Genomic DNA, 22,026 nt, shown 5'->3' on the forward strand with positions numbered 1-22,026 from the left:
GTCAATGCTGTGAAAAATACAACACAAAATTATCAACAAATATTTTAGTAATTTGCCACATATTTTTAGAATCAGCATTGTTGAAGAATCAGGAGAAAAGTACACCATAGAGGCAAGTGATCTGTGTACCTGGTGGGTATTTTGGCTAGTTGAAAGGGCAGGAAGGGTCCGACCCAAAAGACTACCTGGTTAGTGTTTCTAAGACTTCTAAATTAGGAATCAAAGATACTGAGAGTATCTGCTCACTGGAGTTCACTTATTCTCTCTGAGAAAGGAAATTGGGTTCCAGCTCAGGTGTGAGTAACTTATTTACCAAGATACCCCACAGACCCAAATAAAGACAATCAAGGTTCAAGAGCCATACTTCTAAATTGGCTAGAGGGGGTTTCAGGAAGTTAAACTTTAGTTCCTTTGCCCAGTTATGTCTAAAACATGCTAACATGAGGAAGTATAATCTCTGCTAACTGGGACTCCAGGGATTTGAGTACCAAGCCGGATGTCTTAGGTTATCATTCTCTCCTAAGCAATATGAACCATTTCCTCTCTGTTGTGGGAAATAAAACCTCATTTATTTCAAAAGAGAGGATTTATTAGATTTCACAGGAAAGGATATAATCAAATAGGAATATAATACATATAAGGTGGGTCAGTGCATTGTTTTCAGTATCCAGATAGTCGTCTGCCGTCTTTGGGTGCTACTTTCACACCAGGTCTGTGTAACCATTCTTGGTTAGCAATCAACCCGTGCTTTCAAAGAAGGAAATCTTGAATGTTGACGTATTTCAGAATCATCTGAGGGGATGCTAAAACACAGATTGCTGAGCTCTAAACTCAGAATTTCTAATTTAGTATGCCTGGAGTGGGGTCCAAGAATCTGTATTGGTAACATGCATCTGGGTGATTCTGATACCATTGGCTTGGATGCCACACTTTGAGAACAGTGATGTAATCGATTATTCAGTGGTATTTATCAAGAATTTGAGTTTTCCAGGCACTTTTGTTAGGAGTAGAAGATATATTACTGAATCGAAAGTATATATCCCCTGTCTTCAAGGTTACTATCTGGTGTGATCAGCAAGCATTAATTAAACAGTCATACAAATAAATACACAATTGCAAATTTCACAGGAGTTTTGAGACATTCATTTTATATTGCTGTGATTGTGAAGGCTCCTACTTACTGTGCTTAAGAAAGAAAAAAATGAAGCTCGTGGTCAGCTGCCTCTGTAGACTTGACAGCATCAGTGGGGCCCTGTGACCAAGAGACAGAGGAGGTAATGTTACATATTAGAATGTGAAGGGGAAAATATTCCAGGTCTTGCAATGAATAACATGCCCTCTCTGTGTTTTTATTTGTATTCTTTGTTTATTGGGGTTATTATTTGACTGTGACAAAAAATAAGGAATCTCAGTTCTGCTAGCATACAGAGAAGAGTCAGCTTCCCTCAGCAACAGAGCAGTCAGTTTTACAATTAATGAAATAAAAAATGACATAATAGAAAAGAGAGCAATTTGAAAAGACTAACAGTATTCCTTCATTTCCAGATAGTAGACTGATATACAAATCAAACTTGTTTTATGTCAATTCATTTAACAATGTTTCAAATTAATAAAAATGGATTCTATCAAAGATGATCATTCAAAATTAGATTTGACCATAGTTTTGCCATTAATTGTTTGTGTGCTTTTGTCAAGCCATTTTACTTTGCTGATCTTTGGTTTTCTTAAGGTTTAGATGAGGGTGTTAGGCAAAATATTTGTTAGGATCTCTTTCAGCTGTGGCAACGTCTGAGGCTAGAATGGTTAAGCGTTCTTTTGGAATGTAACACTCTCTTTGGTTAAGAGTAGACTAAATTTTTAGAATGTTTCAGTAAACATATTGTTCTTAGTTTGTAAGCTATCGTGTAAATTGGCTCTGCTTACTAATCCTGATTAGTAGCCAGAGAAAACATTAGTCCTTATTATGTTAGATTACAGTGGTTTCATGGGTTAACTTTTTTTGGCATGAGGTGGCACTGTTTTTTAATAAGTTGAGGCAGTTAGTAGTCCTTCATGCCAATACCATTTAATTTTTTTCCCCTTCTGAATCATTCAGAGTTAGTTTAGTGACTCTTTTGGGATCAAATAGCAAAATCAGCAGCTTTCTTATCTCCATGAGAAATGCATCTGGAGGGGTCATTTGGTGTCCTGTTTAGAAACAAGCTCTTTGATTAGGTAGCTGGGTTTCTAAGATGTGCATGCTCCTGAAGAAAAGAAAGGTATTCATCTTTGGTCAAAAAAAAAAAAAATTGGTAGAGGTTGACCCATCATCTGTTAGAAATGCACTTGCTGTTGTTTTTTCCAGAAGTGCTCATGACTCCCAGCCCCACCAAGCCACCCACAGACATTCGCTTGCTCTCACACTTGTTTTGAGAATAACATTTTATAATGCTTTTGTTGGATTACACATTATGTGGAATTTGCATTGCCTTTTTGTGACTAATACTGAATAACTTTGTTTCACTTAATTTATAAGTAAAAACTATAAGCAACATACTGTGCTGAAATGTTTAACTCGTTTATTCAAGTGCCAACACAAAGTACTTATGAAACAATTCTGGGACACAAAACCAAGCTACTGTTGTCCCTTCTGGAACTTCTCAGCAGTTCCAATGAGAAAAGTGGAGAGCAAGTTTAGTGCAAAATCTTAAGATGCCAAGAAGCGGGGATTCCAGCATATCTTCTTGTACACATAGGTGACTTTAAAATACCTCTTTGTTTCTAAGTAAGGAAATACATTCATCTGTGGTGAAACACTTTGGAATGTGCAGGTTTTCTGACAACACTGCAAAGCACTGAATACTGCAAGTTAATGGAAATTCAATTAAACATTTGTTTTATAGAGTAGTCTAACTAGATGGCAGCACATAACAGCTTACTGTTTTGCTTAGTTTGCAAAAAAAAAAAAAAAAAAAATTATGTGTTTGTGTCTTAGAATCTAACCACAAAACAGAGAGAAACTCAAAGAGGAAGTTCTGTGAATTGTCCCTAAAGGATATGGCAGTCTTGGGAAGAAGTATAAGTGATCTAGATTTGATGAATAAACCAGGGTACATTGTATCATTGTTCTAAAAGATATTTGTATATCACAGAGTGACCTAGGCAGATAAATATACCAAAACTTGTGCAGCTTATAGTAAAATGATTTGGAATTTCTTTTAAAAATGCCTGCTAAACAGAAAGAATTAATGTGGAAAACAGCCAACAAAAGGAAATAAGAGAGGCTCTTATTCTGAGTCCACTTGGAAAGTAATACAGAAATTTTGAAACAGCAGCATTAAAGCTTATTAATAAAAATGAAAAATTATAAAATTTTTAGCCATTTGAAAATTAGTTTTTGAGTAACAAAAAACATTCGTTGAAAGTTTGTTTCATAGATGATTACCACTTTTAAAAAGCAAAAGTTTAAATTAAACCATTAAAATATTTATAATTTTTAGTAAGAGTAATTGTAATATAGGGGGTTCAATTGCATAAAGAATTGTCAAAATTGAGTGGTTAGACTAAGGGATAATTTTTCTTGCTTTCTGATGAGGACAATGAGTTGAAATAGGTGGAAGTAAAACTTAAAAAAAATGTAGTATATATATGCTTGTCACCATTTCAGAGCTTTATTATTGAACTGGGATTTGCTGTTTTCTGAAGTGCTTTAGAAATGGCTCTGTGTCCTAAAATACTTTAAAATAAGTCATAATGACTGAATCAAGCAGTATTAAGACACATCGAAGACACTTAACATATCATTTTCTACTTGCAAACCTTCTGTCCAACAACCAAATGTTTTAACCATTCCATTGTCCCAAGTGTTGGTCAGTACAGTGTCAGTGTCTTGCACTCACTTCTGAGCAGGAAGAATGGACAGCTCCCTCTAACATCTGGTTCTTAACCTAAGCTACTCATTAGAATCCCCTGGGTGGTTGGAAACATCTGGGTGCCCAAACTGCCCCCAGACAAAGGTAATCAGGAGCTATATAGGTAGGACCCAGGCATCAATACCTTTTAAACTTCCCCAGCTGATTCCAAGGTGCAGCCAGTGTTAAGAACTACCGAAACAGAAACATGACTTCTTAGCATAATCTTAACGAAGACAGAGACAAATAGGCAAGTGAATCAAATATTTGGAGATGGGAAAGTAACAGATGTAAGCATTAACCTGAGAAATAAAGATGACACTAACTCACAAGTGCCATACATAATTTTCAAAAATTATTAAAAGTGTTTATTATTTTGAAGTTGTCACAGGATAGGAATATGAGCTGAAAAAACTTATGTTTCAATTATGATTCAGCTTATAAGAAATGAACATCGCGGAAGAGCTGGACTCCTTTTGAAAATCCTTATTCAGGTTTCTTTGGCCTCAACCACAGTAATTTATCATTGCAATTATTATATTTGCTTGCCTAAGGCAAATGCATAAATCAAAGTGAAACATTTTTTGTTAAATTTCTACTGTGTGTAAGGTTATTACACATAGAATCATATCATCTTAAGGTTAAAAGGAGCTTCTAAATAATTTAGTCAAACCCCTTGATGTTTATAGATGAGGAAACAAAGGCCCATAGAGATATCTCATAGCTGACTATAGGCACATTAAGGACATGTGAGAGTCAGAACTGGAAGTCAAGGCTCCCAACTTGCAATTCTCTTTTTTTTTCCTTGTGACCCACAGAAAAAAATAAAAGCTTGTTAAACCACCTGCCTGCTTAATTGCCTCATTCTTTCTTTCACTCCCCCACCATTTTTTTATGAGAAAAACTCAGAAGTACAAGTTATTACACGAGGAGGTTGTATGGAATATCATGCAGTTAGAGGAGCAGTTAAAAAAACATTTTTTATGTAACATTTTAAGAAGCAGTTGGAGCATTTTAAAACTCCAGTAGCTGTGCTTAGGCCTATGCAATGAGATCAGATTTTTATTTATTTTTTTAAGAAAGAAAAGTATATAGAAAAGATAAGACTATAAATTGACTTATTAAATATTAAGTAGCATTTGTGGCAGAGGGTAACTTTGACACTAAGAAGTCATTTATGATTATTTTTTGTTTATGAATTTCATCTGCCCTGGATTTTTAGAGAAAATAAATAAAAACATATCCCTATGTTTAGGGACAAAGGATGAAATATTTTCAGAAAATGAGATATTTCAGTGGAAATTCTTGCCTAGTATGTCACTACTTTGAAAATGATTAAAGAAAATGGAGTTTTCCCCAGTGGAGGCAGGTACTTTGACTTGTCAAATTTAAGTTGGACATTCTCTCTTAGTTTGGAACTGTCACAAAATGAGCCCTTTCATGTCCTCAATAATACCAAACCAATGTAATCCATCTGTTCTGCTAAATTATTTCGAGTTCCCTAACCAAAGGCACTACTTTTTCATGCATTTTATCATGATTTTATGCCCTTTATTATATTTTACAAAAGGTTCTGATTCCTCCAGGGCCAATGAGAACTGATTAGGACACTGGCCTCAATCCAGGCTTTGAACACAGGAGGGAAAGGAATAGAACTGTTTCCTTTTTTCTCTGCTCCTTGGCAGAAAAAAATATGAATCTATACCGTGTGTGTGCTCTGTGTGTGGGTGGGTGTGGGTAGACTGCATTTTATCCTGCCACAGTATGACTTTGTAGATCATGTTCAGAACATTTCTTCTATAATCAGGTTGCATTAATGGGCTCTGTTTCAGAAAGACTTTTTCTTTGAGAATGAACCATGGTGTGTTGTGAGACTCAATGATATGGTCATTTTAAATGACTTTGGTCAAACTTCCAACCTGAATATAGACTGTTTAGTGCTCTGAACTAAACATGATCATGTTCCTAAGCACAGAGTAAGCACTCAGTGAACATAGCTCCTTTTCCCACTCTCTGTGAAGAAAGTACATGCAAGTCACAGGGATTGATAATGTAATAATGAACAGTCCTACATCACAAAATTTCTTTGTTAAGAAGGTGAAAAAAGCTACAAGGTTTCATTCCTAGGCCTTTGTTGGTAAGACATTTAACACCTTTACTGGCTCCAAGTGAGAAATCCCCAGATGAAATCCCTCCCTTATTTGCATTGAGTGCCCCAATATGCTCAGAATTCTTAAAAATCTTTATGATTAGACTATCATAGATAACTTTACATAGATATCCTGCATACCAAGTATCTCTGAGAATGGAAATCAGTACTCCCTAAATTAATATTATCAGAGTACTTTAGCCTATTTTTTGACTCATTATGCTCTTGACCTTTGACTCGAGAGCACTGAGAGAGAGAAATGAGAGAATAAACGGTACACAGGAAGTAGAAAATATGAGAAGTCATTAAGTGGGAATATCTATATTTAAGCCTACACAAATAAAATACTAAATTACTGATGGTAATACTAGAAAATGGGAACTGGTGAAGATCTCATTGTGAAAGGAAAAGTTGAATGTGACAAATTTAAGGCATCTAATACAAGTGAAGCAAAACAGAATTTCTCCGGGAGATCCTACATGTTAGGAAATAAAGAAAGCTGTTGCTCTTTCAGAATTTTTAGCTTAGTCATCCACCATGTTCCCCCAGTAGTGTCTCTGTGAGATACAAATCTCAAAAGATGCTTTTTCCAGATCCTATCTACAGGTAGAAACATTTTTTTTTTTGGTAGTGAATTAGTTTTCACTGCTCTCTTTCTGTAGAAATATATGCACTATGTTTGTGGGGCCGTTCTCTAGCAACCAAAGAAGCAAGCAGAGGGTGATTGCCAACAATAAGTACTTCCTTGTATTTAGTGAAATTATTTAAAAAATATTTCCTATAGTAATGAGAAGAACCAGTGTAAAATACTTGCTTAAAGTCAAAAGAATAAGCAGAAGGAGAAAAAGAGAAATCAAGTTGGAAACTTAGGCATAGTTGTACATTTTAATAGCAAGGATGAGGCCTAGAGTATAACTAGCAGAGAAAAGTCTTAGAATAAGTCAGTGCTAGATAGCTGGGCCAAATGCTTTGCCCTTACTGTTAGTTGACTGATGTTACACAAGCAGGTAACAGATTCAGCAGGTGTCCTATTATAAGGGGTCCCCAAATCCTGGGCCACAGACCATTAGTTGTCCATGGCCTGTAAGGAACCAGGCTACACAACAGGAGGTGAGTGGCAGGTGAGAGTGAAGCTTCATCTGTATTTTCAGCTGCTGCCTGTTGCTTGCATGGCCATCTGAGCCTTGCCTCCTTTCAGATCAGCAGCGAGGTTAGAGTCTCATAGGAGCACTAACCCTATTGTGAACAGTGCAAGTGATTGATCTAGGTTGAGCGCTCCTTCTGAGAATTGAATGCCTGATGATCTGTCACTGTCTCCTATCACCCCCAGTTGGGACCATCTAGCTGCAGGAAAGCAAGCTCAGGGCTCCCACTGGTTCTACATTATGGTTAGTTGTAAATTATTTCATTATATATTACAATGTAAAAATAATAGAAATAAAGTGCACAATAAATGAATGTGCTTGGATCATCCCAAAGCCATCTTCCCCATTTTGTCTTCCACAGAACTGAGATCTGGTGCCAAAAAGATTGGAGACTGCTGTTTTTATGACTTACTAGTGCTTCAGCTACTGTCAATTACAGTGAATCTTGTTAGCAGATTAGCGTTCAAATGTGTGACTGAGCATTCAGCTAAAATCAGTGGAATTGTGGGAGAATAAGAAAAGGTGTTGGGACAAGCATGGAGTGCATGGAATGTAGATTTACACAACTAGTTTATGAACACATAAAGATATACTTATTGTTAATGGTATTTAATATTATACCAGAGTAAAAATTCAATTTATAGATGAAAAGAATCTTTATAGAAATGAAGAAAGGGAAAATATCAATGAATGTTTGTGATAGTCATCAGAATATGGGTCTGATCATTAGCTGCTGAACTGACATTGTTTAAGATATTGATGTTTCACTGTATCAGAACATGTGACGTTAGTGGCTATGGATTTCAAAGACCCATAGAAAGAAGAACTCGAAGCCCTATTATTTCATGGTGTTCATTATTCTGCCAGACTAGGACTGGTTGCCACATTCTGTTTTCCAGTGCCCTGCTCAGTCCAATTTTAGATGACTCAAACCATGGACTTAGCATTACTTATCTTGAGGGATTATCCACCCACTGAAATCTCACAGTTTAAACTTTTCCCTTTAATGTTGGCTTCAGATTTTCTCATGCTTATTTTGTCTCTTTACGTGTCATCCTGCTTCTTTGGTTGTTTTGGTCTTCAGTACACTTTTCCCAAATTGAATGTTTACCAGCAAGCCACCTGGTTCAAGATGTTTGCTTATGGATCAGAAAGATGGCTGACCAGAAACCCATGATTACATTTTCCTTCAGCATCAGAGTTCTGATCTTACCTACCTGTTATAATTTCTCTAAAGCATATTTTTATTTTTCTAGTAATGTGACTTGGGTTAGACAATGCTGAATGATGGTATCAAAAACCGGGAACTTCAATGATATACAAAGAAAGTTCCATAAGTATTTGTGTGTCTATTCAGCACATAAAAGCAGTGTTAATGAGATTTTGCTTTAATCACTCCTTTCCTGTTACCCCTGGAGACCCCCACCATTCCTCTCTCAGTGTGACCAGATCATTTATTTTCAATGACAGGTACAGCTTTGCCTCCTGCCCAGTAAATGCTGAAGAATTGTCAGATATTGAAGTTTTCCTGGCCTGCCCCTTCAATGAACCACACATCAGTATTGACAAGTCTGGCAGCAGCTGTAACACTTTAAACTAGGGAGACCAAATGTGGAATTGTCCTTGTCCTGAGAGAGGTGTTATCACCTGATGTTTCCAGGTCAACTGGTGGTTCCTTGGTCAGGAACATGAAAGCATAGCATTCCCTGGACAGATTCTCCTTGAATTTCACTGTTGTTCTGTAAATATTACTTTACAGCTGTCTTGTGGTGATATATATAAGTGAAATATTAATAGTTTCTTCATAATACTAGAAAGCACAGCGATTTTCAGAAGTTAAGGCTAATTAGCTTCATGCACCAGCACAATATTTTATCAGGCTCTCATAGATGTACCAGCTGAGGAATGTAGCCAGAAAGAACACTTTGCATATAGGATAATTGAGTTTGACCTAATGTACAGTTTTGTCTATGTTGAAGGGCTGTGATTTCTTAGATAGAGTGAAAGTCTCTGCCTCACCTGTTTGGAAAAAATTGATGGAGTCTAGAGTGTCTCAAACTATGTCTGGTTAAACAGCATTTTTTGTTTTTGTTTAAATTCCTACCTGTCAGACTAATATTTTTATAAAAAATGTTAAAATGAATTATGGCAAAAGTGAAATAAATATTGAAGAGATAAAAGATTATAGTAGATTCAGAAGACAAAAATACTGTCAAATTGCCATAAAAGTTTCTAAATATTGATCTGAATTTCTGTACTGACCTCACCACAGGCCGTTGATAAACAGATACTGAACTGTTATTGATCCCGTGGGACATACTTTGAGGAATATTGGTTTAAACTAATACTACTGTGAGGTGCATACATGGGAAGTGATTAGCATATCTGTGATCATCAGATTGATTAAAATGAAATGGTATTTATTTATGTACTTCAAGAAAGAATAATGAATGTGTTCAAACGACTTCTTTGGGTAAGTGTAACATAAGATTGTAATACATTTAATTTTCAGCTAAACAGTAGCCCCTGTTTGTTTTTAAGCTGATACTTTACAAGAGTTAACTATTAATTTCTGTGTTACAGCTTTCTCTTTCATGCCAAATAAGAATATACTTTATGTCAGTTGCCCATTTAGGCATAAGCAATCTGTTGGATCTGAACCTTCCATACACTCATTTTTCAAATATTATGATACGTGACTAAGCAAATCAGTGTCATATTCCTACATGATGAAATTCAGCCCATTATTAATCATCTTAAATGTGACTAAGGGGTCTCATTTTCTTCCAAATGTTGTCAGTGGAGTACTGTTGGCTTCTGCTGTTTTCTTTCAGCGAATTCAAGGTCGAAAAGCCAGCCTGGAGGAAATACAGCTTGTTCATTCTGAACATCACTCACTGTTGTATGGCACCAACCCCCTGGACGGACAGAAGCTGGACCCCAGGATACTCCTAGGTCTGTACGGGCCTCCATTATACTGGGAACAGCACATTCCAGCACTATCATTAGTTAATGCTGGTGTCAGTTCAAAATACTTGGCAAGTAGTGCAACAAAAAATCAGCTTTTCAAACTGCTTTGCTCTGTGGAATGAGTCATTTGCAACAGAAGCCAGTGTAGAATAAGAAAATCCTGCATTAAAAACAAGAAAAAAAAAAAAAAAAAAAAGAAAATCCTGCATTAGAAAGTTATAATATAGGTTGCATGATGTTTACTTTAAAATTAACCTTCATTTGAATAACATTTGTACAATGTGTTTTTGCACATAGAAAAAACTGCATGGCTGAATTTATTATGTTTTCAAACTTAAAGAAATAATGATTTTCACATGCTTTATGCAAATGTATCATCACCTTTCCTATTTATTTTTGTATCTTTTAGTTCTTTGTTCTATGACCTTAAGAAACAAAGGAAATAGTACACCTTTATTAAATGAAAACTCACTATTACTATGTCCTTCATATATCTTATAGCAAGATTGCAAATCTATTTAATGCCTTACTTTTGGAATTAAATCATGGATTAAATATAAAACTGGAAAACTAATAAACAGTTTTTTGTTCATGTATGATATTTTGAAACTTTATCATCAGATTTTAAAGTAAAATTCATGTTGCAGAACTTCATATAAGCTTTATATGAGTGATAGAAACAACAGGTTTCTGGAAGAAAAATTAGTGACAAACCTTATTTTAGCTGAAACCTTTATATTAACTTCTTGTAAGTGAATAGCAATATTTAAAATTGGCAATAGATGCTGAAAGGATCACATTTTAAATGTTTTAACTAAAACAGACATTTTAGGACTTTTTCTTTCAAATAAATATATTGTGTCAGCTCTAAGTTAATGAACTCTTTCACCTAATATTATTTTAAAATTGTTTTATGTTAACTGGTCCTACACAATTTGAAAGTAGATAACATATAGTAGATAGGTATCTTGGAAAGCATTTGTAAAAAAGATTAACAGTTACCCATTATAACACTTAAAATCTACCTTTTTAAACACGTGGCAACCATCTCTTAAGTTTATGAAATGCAGGCATATGAGTGAGAATAAATGTGCCACACATGCATGTAATGGTTTAGGTAGAAGTAGCTTGGGGAGAAGTAAGCTGAAAGGGGAATACATAAAGATTATCCAATTTTTAGAAAGTACATTGCTAATATTTTATTATAAAAAATTATGTAATCAAATTAACATTAATATGAATACAAAGAAATCAATCTAAACATATATGCTCATTTTTTTCCTTCTTTTTGTTTTAGGAACCAGTCTCTGAACATGCAGATACTTTACATAAAATACTTCTTTTTGCTGCAAATATTGTATAATAAATATCCTTATTTTAGCATGAATCAATAATCCTACCCAACTAACTAAAAAGATGAAGTAAACCAGACATTTTAATTGTCATGATTTTATGAGGTCATAGTACTCAAGCGTTTGAAAATAGGGACTGTGTCCATTGTCATTATTTTTTAATTGAGTCAAGAAAAAACAAGTAGAAAACCTCTCCCACTTTTAAAAAAATCTCTGGTCCTAAAGCATAAATCAACCTAAGCATAAGACTCGGTGTCCTTGGACTTTATTGGAATAGGTTAGGATTGATCAAATTGTGAATATAACCACACAGTTGATATTTGAGAGGTGCTCCTAAACAACCATTGTTCCACATTTTAGGAGAAAAGACATATTTATCAGACAAATGAGTTTAAACTTTGGCAAAAACTTTTATTATAAAACATGGCATTTTTTTTAAAGAAATTTGACAGTTTTGAACAAACCTAATTTTTCTAAAATGTTTGACATATCATTTTAAAATTTGATGATTTAAAAATGAATTTCAGTATATAGTTTGAACTTGAACAAAGGTCTTTTTCATGTATATATGTGATGAAAGCAGCAAGTACCTGTGATTCGATGTTTAAATTTTTAATCTAAATAAATTAGCCATTTATCTCACTAATTTTGAACATTTGATGTGAAAAATTCATACAGTTGATAATTTTAGAGTTAGTGTTCTATACGTATGTGGAGTTTCATATACACTTCTCAGTGATCATTGCAACAATTTCAATATTGTATGTGAGCTACATGAATACATATAAACAGGGATGTTGCATTCGATCAGTCCTTAATGTCAAGCACTAAATTCAGCTGTGTCAGCACTTCAAAACTACTTCTTTTTCCGTAGTGTATCCAAAAGTTTAGCTAATTTTTCTCAATCTCAGTACACAGTGAATAATTGTTCTTTTAAAAGGTTAATTTTTAATACTTTTTTTCGTTCTTTGTGAAATTTGGATTTTTGTGGCTTTTGTTGTTGTTAGTATCTGGAAGACCAGGTTGAAGCTGCCATATGTAAATGTGTAGAAATTCATAATCATCAAGATGTATGTGAATGTATAGAAATTCATAATCATCAAGGTGTTTGCTCTCTTTTTATCTATTACTTTCAGTTCCATATATCCTACTACATCCTCCAGTTTTTCCCAACATAGATGGGAGGTATCTTTTCTGAGTTAAATTGACACTACTTCTCTTGATAGCTGTGCTCTAGGGTTAGAAGAAAGGGTTTTTAAGTTCAGTATGACCAGACCTATCAGTCTTTGTATCTCAAAAGACATCTATGTATGATAAAATAATTGGATTTGAAAATGAACATCATTTATCTCTTTAAATACTCCAGACCCTCTAAGGTGACACTTAAAGGATATTCTCTCTAATCATTTCTGGTGCAAGGGTTTCCTTAGCGTTAATATTGAAGTCGCCCTTCTGACCAGTTTCCACTTTTCTTATGGCCAGCCAAATTTCAGTGCATTGATAAGACAATATAATTAAAAATAAATCCAGTCAGTTTGGTGAAATAAAAGTTTCTTGCCCATTTCTAAATTTAAAGTATCAATTATTTGCCTATTTTGTGTTATGTAAACATTCTCCTAAGTAGGTATTAAATAGTATTATTAAATAAAATTCTCCTAAGTAGGATACTGGCTTTTCTAGTTCTCTTTGAGGTTAATAATTGTTAAAAATTACTCTTAAAAATTAACTTATTGGCTGTTCACTGTGGCTCATACCTGTAATCCCGGCACTTTGGGAGGCCAAGGCACATGGATCACAAGGTCGAGATCAAGACCAGCCTGGCCAACATGGTGAAACCCTGTCTCTACTAAAAATACAAAAATTAGCCAGGCCTGGTGGCATGTACCCGTAGTCTTAGCTATTTGGGAGGCTGAGGCAGGATAATCACTTGAACCTGAGAGGTGGAGGTTGTGGTGAGCTGAGATTGTACCACTGCACTCCAGCCTAGGCAACAGAGTGAGACTCCATCTCAAAAAAAATAAAAATAAAAATTAACTTATCCTGTTACAGTATTATCTTCATTCCTGTTTGTTGACTATGAAGAATTCAGACACTAAAATGTACGTATCTATTTTAATTTCACAGGCGACATATGAATATACTCATATAAAATATTCAGGAATTCAGAAATATTTTTGTTAGGAACAACAACATAAGAAAACTTTACTCCTCCCCAGAAATTTTTGATGTGCCTTTTACTGATGCCAATATTGAAGTTTAAATATTATTTTATGATTTTTACTTTTAATTCTGTTGATTTCTCATCTTTTGTTAAAATAAAAATCTTTATAACTAGATGTCTTCATTTGCACATGCATTTTTCTTTAACATTTTCGATCTTTCAGTAATTGCATTTAAAAAACCAACTCATATGATTTATTGTTTTCAAAACAAACACTCTTCCGTGACAGTAAAAGCTATTTAGACTTTTACTGACATGGCATATGAATTCTTCTACAAACATGTTTTCAATTTTAATCTCATTTCGTTGATTATCAATAGAACAAATGAATGGGATAGGTGAATTGGAAATGTCTACTTGGTTCTGTCACTTAACTGTTGAGGACATGCCTGAGTCCCCTCAGAACCATTTGTCTATCAGATAGAAATGTTCACTGCCTTTCCCTGTGATTACTCCACAGGCAGATTTTAATGTTAACTATTTAGTCGCAGTTACTACTGTTCTTTCTATTCATGTAGTAGATAATGTAGAAAATAAAAGTAGAGTTAAACAACATTATTGTTAAAAATCCTGTGAAACAGCAGTTCTAAGAGATACTCACAATCAAGATTTGTGCATATATTTTTAAAGAAGATATTTTATATTGATATTGATGTAAATGGGATTATCCCTTCATAGTGTTTTGTTTAAAAAATTGTGTTGTTAGAAGTGGCTTATAGTATACTTGGCCTTAGCTCTATCTTAAAGTGGATATAGCTACTTATAATCCACTATATTTAGCTATATCTGAAGTAGAAATTAAGAATAAGTCTGTACATTTGAGAAGATATTTTAATATTTGAAATATTTAAGAATGATAGTATATGGTGGCATAAACCTTGTAGCTCAAAATATCCCACTGAATTAATATACTCAGTGAATAGCTGAATTAGTTACCATAAGTTGTAAATTTTAAAAATTGTCATGTATAACACAGACATGTAGGCCAACTTAAAAAAAAAGCTGTTTATTCATGTGGGGCAATAGACACTACCTGCAATAATACTTGTATTGATTTGCTTTCAGTTCTTATTTGTGTATACAGAAAGGTAGAAAAATGATATTCTGAAAATTAACTGTATTGAAGTTTTATTAATTTATTTTTGCATCAGTTAATAAATACCATGTGACATTACTATGTGTTAATAAACACCAACACTTTAAAAACTATATAGTATCAATTTATATATTTTTTATGTCTTGTTATTCTATAGGTGATGACTCTCAAAAGTTTTTTTCCTCATTACCTTGTGGTGGACTTGGGGTAAGTACCATTTGGCTTAACTGCCTTTGAATAACATAAAATTACAAAAAAAAAATTTTCTTTAATTTATCTATTCAGTTATATTTAAGGTTATTTCTCAATAGAGGTTATACTAGACTTAATGACTGCCTACATAATTTGCAGAGCTAAAGTGTCAAATAGAAATCTGGCATCCCTTGTTTAAAAAATTGTTAAGAATTTCAAGATGGTGGCAACACAATTAAATCAAGGGCAAGGCCCTTCTAACTGTTAAGTTCCCTTGTAACTACACAGGTCAAACGCTCATGAAGCCAGCTTTGCTAGGCCTTTATATAGCTGGAGAAACGGTGCTACAGGAGAGTTCAATACAGTTTTGCAGTAGAATTCCATTTTCAATAGAATCACATTGAGTGTGCACATACATTATATTCCTGGTAAAAATGGCATAAACTTCACAAAGTGCTCTGCATTTTGTTTGTGAACCCCCTGGGGACATTTTTATCTTCAATAATTAAGGAAGCCTTTGACCCAGCATATTTATACCACATTTCAAGGACAAATTCATTAGAATCCAGCAACACATGAACAAAAATGTCTACATTTTTGTAGATGATTAGAACATACCCTATAACCTGAAATCTATTTAAAGTAACCCTTACCAGTAACAAATCATCATCCTGTAGAACTAAGTGTTATGTTAGAACAACATAATTCTGGTGAAATTTTCAAAGACTAAGGTATTTAAGTCGATTGAATTGACTTGATGCTGAAGGGAAAGAGCAAAACTAGTCACATTTTGTATATTATGTTTTAGACAATTGTTTTGCTAGAACTAAAATTTGATGCAAACAAATCTTGAATATTTTTAGTTTATTTGATCATTTTGATGATGCCAAATTTAACAAGCTGTAGCCTTTTGTTCCTTCACCTGTGATTCTGCCTGCTCTGGAAATCAGAACGGCAGCTATATCCATTTGCCTCTGTGAGGACTTTACAGTTTACCAACAAACAACTGAATTCCAAAACAACCTTGTGAAATAGTCATTGTTATAAACACGATTTTGGAGATGAGGAAGTGAAGGCTGGGAGAAGCTAAGTTATTTTTCTGAAGTCACACAATAAAGGGTAAAACGCTGAAAGTATGGGGTTGATGTGCAAATCCTTGTCCAGGAGTTCCAAAAGAGCTTTCTAGACACTTCCATGGCTTTCATCTTTAACAAACTAGCAATAGCTTACCCCCACTCCTTTGAGTCAGCAGTGCAGCAGTGTGGCTGATGTGGTGTAATTCCTTTGTGACAGCTCACCAGTGACTTTTGCTTTTTGACCACCAGCGTGGGACAGTCGTCATCCCACATTAATCCCTGCTCATTTTTAGCCAACCACCTATGGAGCTGGGAGCTTGCAAAATAATTCTGGAAAGCAGAGGATAAACTGACTTTTAAAATGGGTTTCATTGGCTTTGTGCTTACTTTGTAACATCCCAAGTGGCTATTTTACGAGAATAGCTGCCTACCTGTAAAATGGGACAAAAAAATGAAACAAACCTAATGACTACTTAATGGGAACAGCAATGCGGAGGAAATCAAAGCTGTTAAAAGGGTGGTGGTCATCAAATCCCACTCATTTAGAAGTATAGGTGATCCCCAAGTTATGATAGTTCATTTTATGATTTTTTGATTTTATGATGGTGCAAAACTGACATGCATTCAGTAGAAACCATGCTTTGAATATACAACCATTCTATTTTTCACTTTCAGTAGTGTTCAATAAACTACATAAGATGTTTAAGACTGTATTATAAAGTAGGCTTTGTGTTAGATGCTTTTGCCAAACTGTAGGCTAATGTGAGTGTTTGACGTGTTTGAAGTCGGCTAGGCTAAGCCATGATGTTTGGTAGGTTAGGTGTATTAAATTCTCACTTGACTTGAGACATTCTGAAATTATGATGGGTTTGTTGTTACTTCGTCATTAAGTCAAAGAGCATCTGTATATTTAATGTATGACCCAGGACTGAACTGAGGCCATCTCCCTAGGACTCACCTCCCAAATCTGACTTGGGATGTGCTTTTCAATGCAAAGTTCCTTTACTCAACTGCTCTACATCTGAAGTGACTTCTTATTTCTCACCTAGAACTGCTTTAGTAAACTTCAAAATGACCAAGGCTTCCTCTGCCTTTCTATATCAAACATAATGCACAGTATGAGTCATAGAGTAACTCCTTAGTAATGTCCCCAGAACTGACCTCACCTGGATGGTGGCAGCAGTGGTGGCCGATAAATCTGGAGTGGGCCAGCAGAGGCAGGAGAAGGAGCCTTTCATTGTTAGTTTGACTTCATCATTGCTAGAGAAGGTTGGAGAAGAGGTGGTGCTTAGGTAGGTTAGGGTGGGTGTGAATGTGTGTGTATGTTCAATTTTGCATTTGCTGATGCTCTTGTGAACTAGTTTGATTCAGTATTTTTGTTTACAGAAGTGAAATAGTTTTCTTAGCCTTTCAAAAGTGATCTTACCTTCTCAGATTTTTGGTTTTGATCCAAGTCCTAGGAGAAACTCTGGGTCCTCAACTGGAGGCTGTCTAAATTTTTGCCTCCAGAACAATTCCAGACAGATTAACTATACAAAAGATTCCCAGTATGATTTTGGAGGGGCTCAGCTTGCCAACATGGGAGCACTCTAGAGATCTTGGAAATTACTGAAATGGGTTTTGTCTTAAGGCTCCATTCTGTCTCAAATCACCTAAGAGGGACCTGTTGGTTTTCATTCCTAAATACTCAGTGATCCCCAATTGTTAAAGTAAACTCCACTTCCTTAGAATATATAATTTCATTCTAGAGGTGTTTAATATATACCAACAGAATACTGATGGGTTAATTGGCTTTTGAGGACACTATCTGGGACATTAGGAAATCAGAACATTTCTACTTCTCATTAAAATTCCCCTAAAATTGCACATGGTAATTAGTGTTGGTCAAGCAGCTCAGTGAATGAATGATATTTAAGGTGCTGTAAAACGTACTGTCCAGAATTTCATTTCCAGCAACAATCTCAAGGTTTCTGAATTCCTTTGTGTTTGCTTTTCATTTTGTTCAGTTATTATGGCATGACTCATTTTTGATTACTGTGTGATTGCACTACAAGAAAATGCACCAGTTGAAAAGAACATATGACCAAATCCCAGAACTTGGTCATTGTGTAGTAAAATAGATAATTAAGGGACTCTGGAAATAAGAGCCAGTGCAAGATCACTTCAGTTCTCACTCCTCAGGGTATATCACTAAAAATAGTGATCATTTTCCTGGCCATCTGACCTGCTCCTGTGTGAAGAAATCTTGAAGTCATTTCTCAGCCTCATTTTCCCCTCTTTACTTGATAGGCCACAGAAAAACCCACAAAAGCAAGGACGAGCAGGCTTTTATGATAATGTCGTCATCAGCTCCTAGCTTCAAACACTTCTGTGGCTTTTGAGTTGTCATTTATAACTTGGAACTGAATCGACCCATAATTCCCCTGATACACTTAGAGAAATTGATAACAGACTCTGCGCTTCTTTTATGGCTCAGAGGAGGCAACTCCAATCACATCACTATTGGCAGGCAATATTATTTTTTGACATGGTTGTAAAAGTATAAAGGGGCTTATGGCATTTGTTTAGATGAGGAATGGGCTTTCAAGCTGTGCTGGGGTTTACAGGACCAGATCAGTGAGAAGCAAAGGGAATATGATGTTTGCAAACAGGATATGATTTTATATAAGTTTGGGTTTCATGCTCTGTTCCCTGGGGAAAGCCCTGCAGACAGCAGAGAATTCCACTTTTATCCTATAGCAGACAAGCTCCCAGTGCCAAAAGGCAGAAAAATAAACGTGGTCAATGGGCAGTGTCAGAGCCTTGATTGGAAGAGAAGAAGCTGTGAAGGAGGCAGAACAAAGTCCCTAGGAGGAATGAGGATTTGCAGGGCATGGGCAGAACTAGGGCCTGCCTAAGTGGTTGAAGAAATGCCAAAAAGAGTCTTAAAGAGATTTAACCAAGGCTTCTTCTCCAGCAGAGACTCAGTCAGTCTGTGAACACAAAGCCAGCTTTTTACAACTTTTACTCTGTTCATATTCTATTTGATTACACCTAGATATGACATACTTACAAACATCATTTTTGTGATTGGGGAAGGGTTGACTGGGAGAAGGATTAGGTGATTGTAAGAGGGTGGTAATTTAAGGCCCATTTCAAATGCTTTGAGGTTTTCTGCAAACACAATGGTTGTATACCAACTATAGTCACCATGTGAGAGGCAGATTTGGATGAAATGTCTTAAATTTTCTTTGATCCTGTCCGAGTTAAAATGTAAGCTCTCCCCTCTTATTTATAAATTTGCAGGTGTCTGTGTGTGTGTATGTGTGTGTGTGTGTGTGTGTGAAATACATAAGAGTGTGTGTGTGTGTGTGTGTGTGAAATACATAATCAGGAGAAAATTCTATTTTGTCCCACATTTATATCTTCATATTATTTTTCTAGTTATTATACCATATTGGTCATTCACATTTACTCTCCCCAATACCAGTAAACAATATTCTAGTGGCAAGCCCTACGAAGAGCTCCTCCTGTCTTTTCTTCTCTATTATACTAGGGAATGGCTTTTGTTTTATGACCAAATTTACGTACATATAGTTAAATTCACTGCGACAAAAGCTTGGTTAATAATGCATTTTACTGCCGTGATTTAGGATGGTCATCTTTAAAACAAAACCAATGTTTTCAAAGCTATAAGGCGTGCTATGGGATGAGGAGTGAAGGGCAGGAAGAGTAAGATAAGGCTTGTGGATGACTAGACAACAAGCAGCCTGCAAAGGCAGGTGAGACAAGACCACCGCTGCCAATCTCTGTTGCTCAAGGCCTAGCCATTGGGCTGGTTTGAAAAAATGCTAAGCTATGAGAGCACAGAGGAGGAAGATTTTAAAACAGTTAAGAAAGAAGAGGGGTGTGGGGGTGTGGGAGTTAATCAGTTATGAGCTAAATCTTCAAGAAGAATTAGTAATAAATGTGTTTGTGTGAGTTGTGTGTTGGGAGTGGTATGAGTACAGGGTCGGGGGAGGCAGCCAGGCATCGACTGTTCAGGCAATCAAACACACCATATTTTTGACAATTGCACCAAGCTGTTACCAATTTGTGGAGATTTTTGTTCTTCCAAAAAGGGGGAAAACCCCTCCTTCTGTTTATGCCAAATTTTTGCATGTTCCGGAGGTTTTGTTATTGACTCATGAACCTCTTTCTTCATATGTTATTCCCACCCAATTATCCTGAGCAAGCACAATGCCTTTTGTTACATCAGCAGAAAGAGGAGGGAGTGGCATCTGCCTCTCATATGCAGTAATCAGGGTAATCTTGATTTCCCTCCTATTAATGTTCAACTCAACCTGGCTTGCAATCAGTACTTCATTTCCTCTACAGTTGCTATCAGAGAGATATCACAAACTTTTCCCTCCAGCACAATTAAAAGATCCACCCTCATTTGGAATCTCTCTTTTTTTAAATCTCCCCATCCTAATTTTATTTGAGTTTTCATCAGTTTCAGACTTGATTCAATTGATACTAGCAAGAACACCCCATGGCACCTGGCAAAATTAAAACTGATAAACTGCCTTAAAACGAAACTGAGAATTTGGTTTCATGCTCTGAATTTTATAAAAAGATTATGTTGGCTCAGACTTGGAAAAAATTATATGCAATATTATTAAAATCAGGGAATTCCTTGTAAATTGCTAAGTAATTATCCAGTATTGCATAGATTATGCTAATTGTGTTTACTTGATAATAGTTGTCAGAATGTAGACAACACTCCCTACAGAGAGAGAGATATATATACATTACTCTGTATATGAGACAAAATATAAAAATTTATGGAATCATTAAGCATCTAGTGTCCATTGTAGGAAAGAGGAAAACGAGAGAAGAAAACCTTAATTTCCTCCTTAAATCACTTAGTTTCAGTATCTCATCTGTGATTAAATTCTTTCAATTGCTTTAACATTATGGCTAAGTACAACAAGATGTATTTTGAAATAAGAATATTTCATTTTCTTATTTAAAGTAAACATGAATATCACAAAGCTATTAAAATTCTTCTGTTGTCAAACGAGATGGCTAAAAAAATGCCATCATCAAAGCCTTATGTCTTTTACATTATTGGGGCCATAATATCTATTTTTAAAAAAATATATACACACAAATGTATAAAAGCAACTATGTCTACCAAAGTATTGTCAATAACAGGGAGGAAGAAAACGGATCCATTTCTAGAATTTCTTTTTCCATAATTTTTCTGTTTCTTGCCTATGTGCCTTGATTATGAACATTGAGACAAGAACAAAGTGAGCCTTAGGCTCTGTAGTTGCTGCAGGTATATGGATTTGACGAACTTTAAATTTCTATCTAACTTAGAAGATTTATGGTTAGGTTAAATAAAAACTGAAAAAGTAAAACATACTTGAATAAATTTGAGAAAAGGATCATCTGCTGATTGCTACTTGTGATTGTCAAAGAGATGTAAAGCTTACGTCAAATAAAAATTTAGGGTAGGTAAAGGAAATGGGACTACCTAGCAAAAAGGATTGTTGTACCAACCTGAAATGTAGCTACATTCAGACCCACTTAAGCTTTTCATTTTAATGTGAAATGAAAATATTTGTAATTTTCATCTGTCATATTTCCACCCTGAATACTTAGTTCCAGATCTAGATATTCACCCCTGTAACAAACTAATATCCAATATGTAAAATTGATGTGTCATTATTGGATTTGTCTTTGTGAAGTATTTTAACCACAAATTTAGTAAAACGTAAGTTCTAAACTTTCATTAATGGAGAACAATGCCTTTTTTTTCAAAAGTCAAAACAAAAGTAAATTAGCTCACTGAATGCTTCAGCCGTGAGAAGGTAGTTCACAGCAGAATCCCTAGGATTTAATCATTCCCATCCTCAAGAAAAACCCATAGCTTCTGAATTTGACTAGCAGTATCATTATTGCTATA

General features: G+C 35.2%; 1 protein-coding gene across 16 annotated transcripts in view; it reads left to right on the forward strand.

Annotated features, from left to right (window-relative positions):
- The window catches only part of HDAC9 (histone deacetylase 9), a 1,049,458-nt gene that overhangs the window by 666,739 nt on the left and 360,693 nt on the right, over positions 1-22,026 (forward strand). For all 16 annotated transcript variants that reach the window (XR_012512159.1, XM_010349341.3, XM_074379572.1 and 13 more), the window contains 2 exons: positions 10,019-10,139; positions 14,981-15,030. Coding sequence is in view for 15 of the 16 variants with exons in the window: in XM_010349341.3 (XP_010347643.1) it covers positions 10,019-10,139; positions 14,981-15,030 (171 nt within the window). In the remaining variant the exon portion in view is untranslated. The remainder of the gene's footprint in view (positions 1-10,018; positions 10,140-14,980; positions 15,031-22,026) is intronic.

This window comes from Saimiri boliviensis, chromosome 10 (assembly GCF_048565385.1).
Source record: "Saimiri boliviensis isolate mSaiBol1 chromosome 10, mSaiBol1.pri, whole genome shotgun sequence".
In the NCBI taxonomy this organism is placed as follows: Eukaryota; Metazoa; Chordata; class Mammalia; order Primates; family Cebidae; genus Saimiri; species Saimiri boliviensis.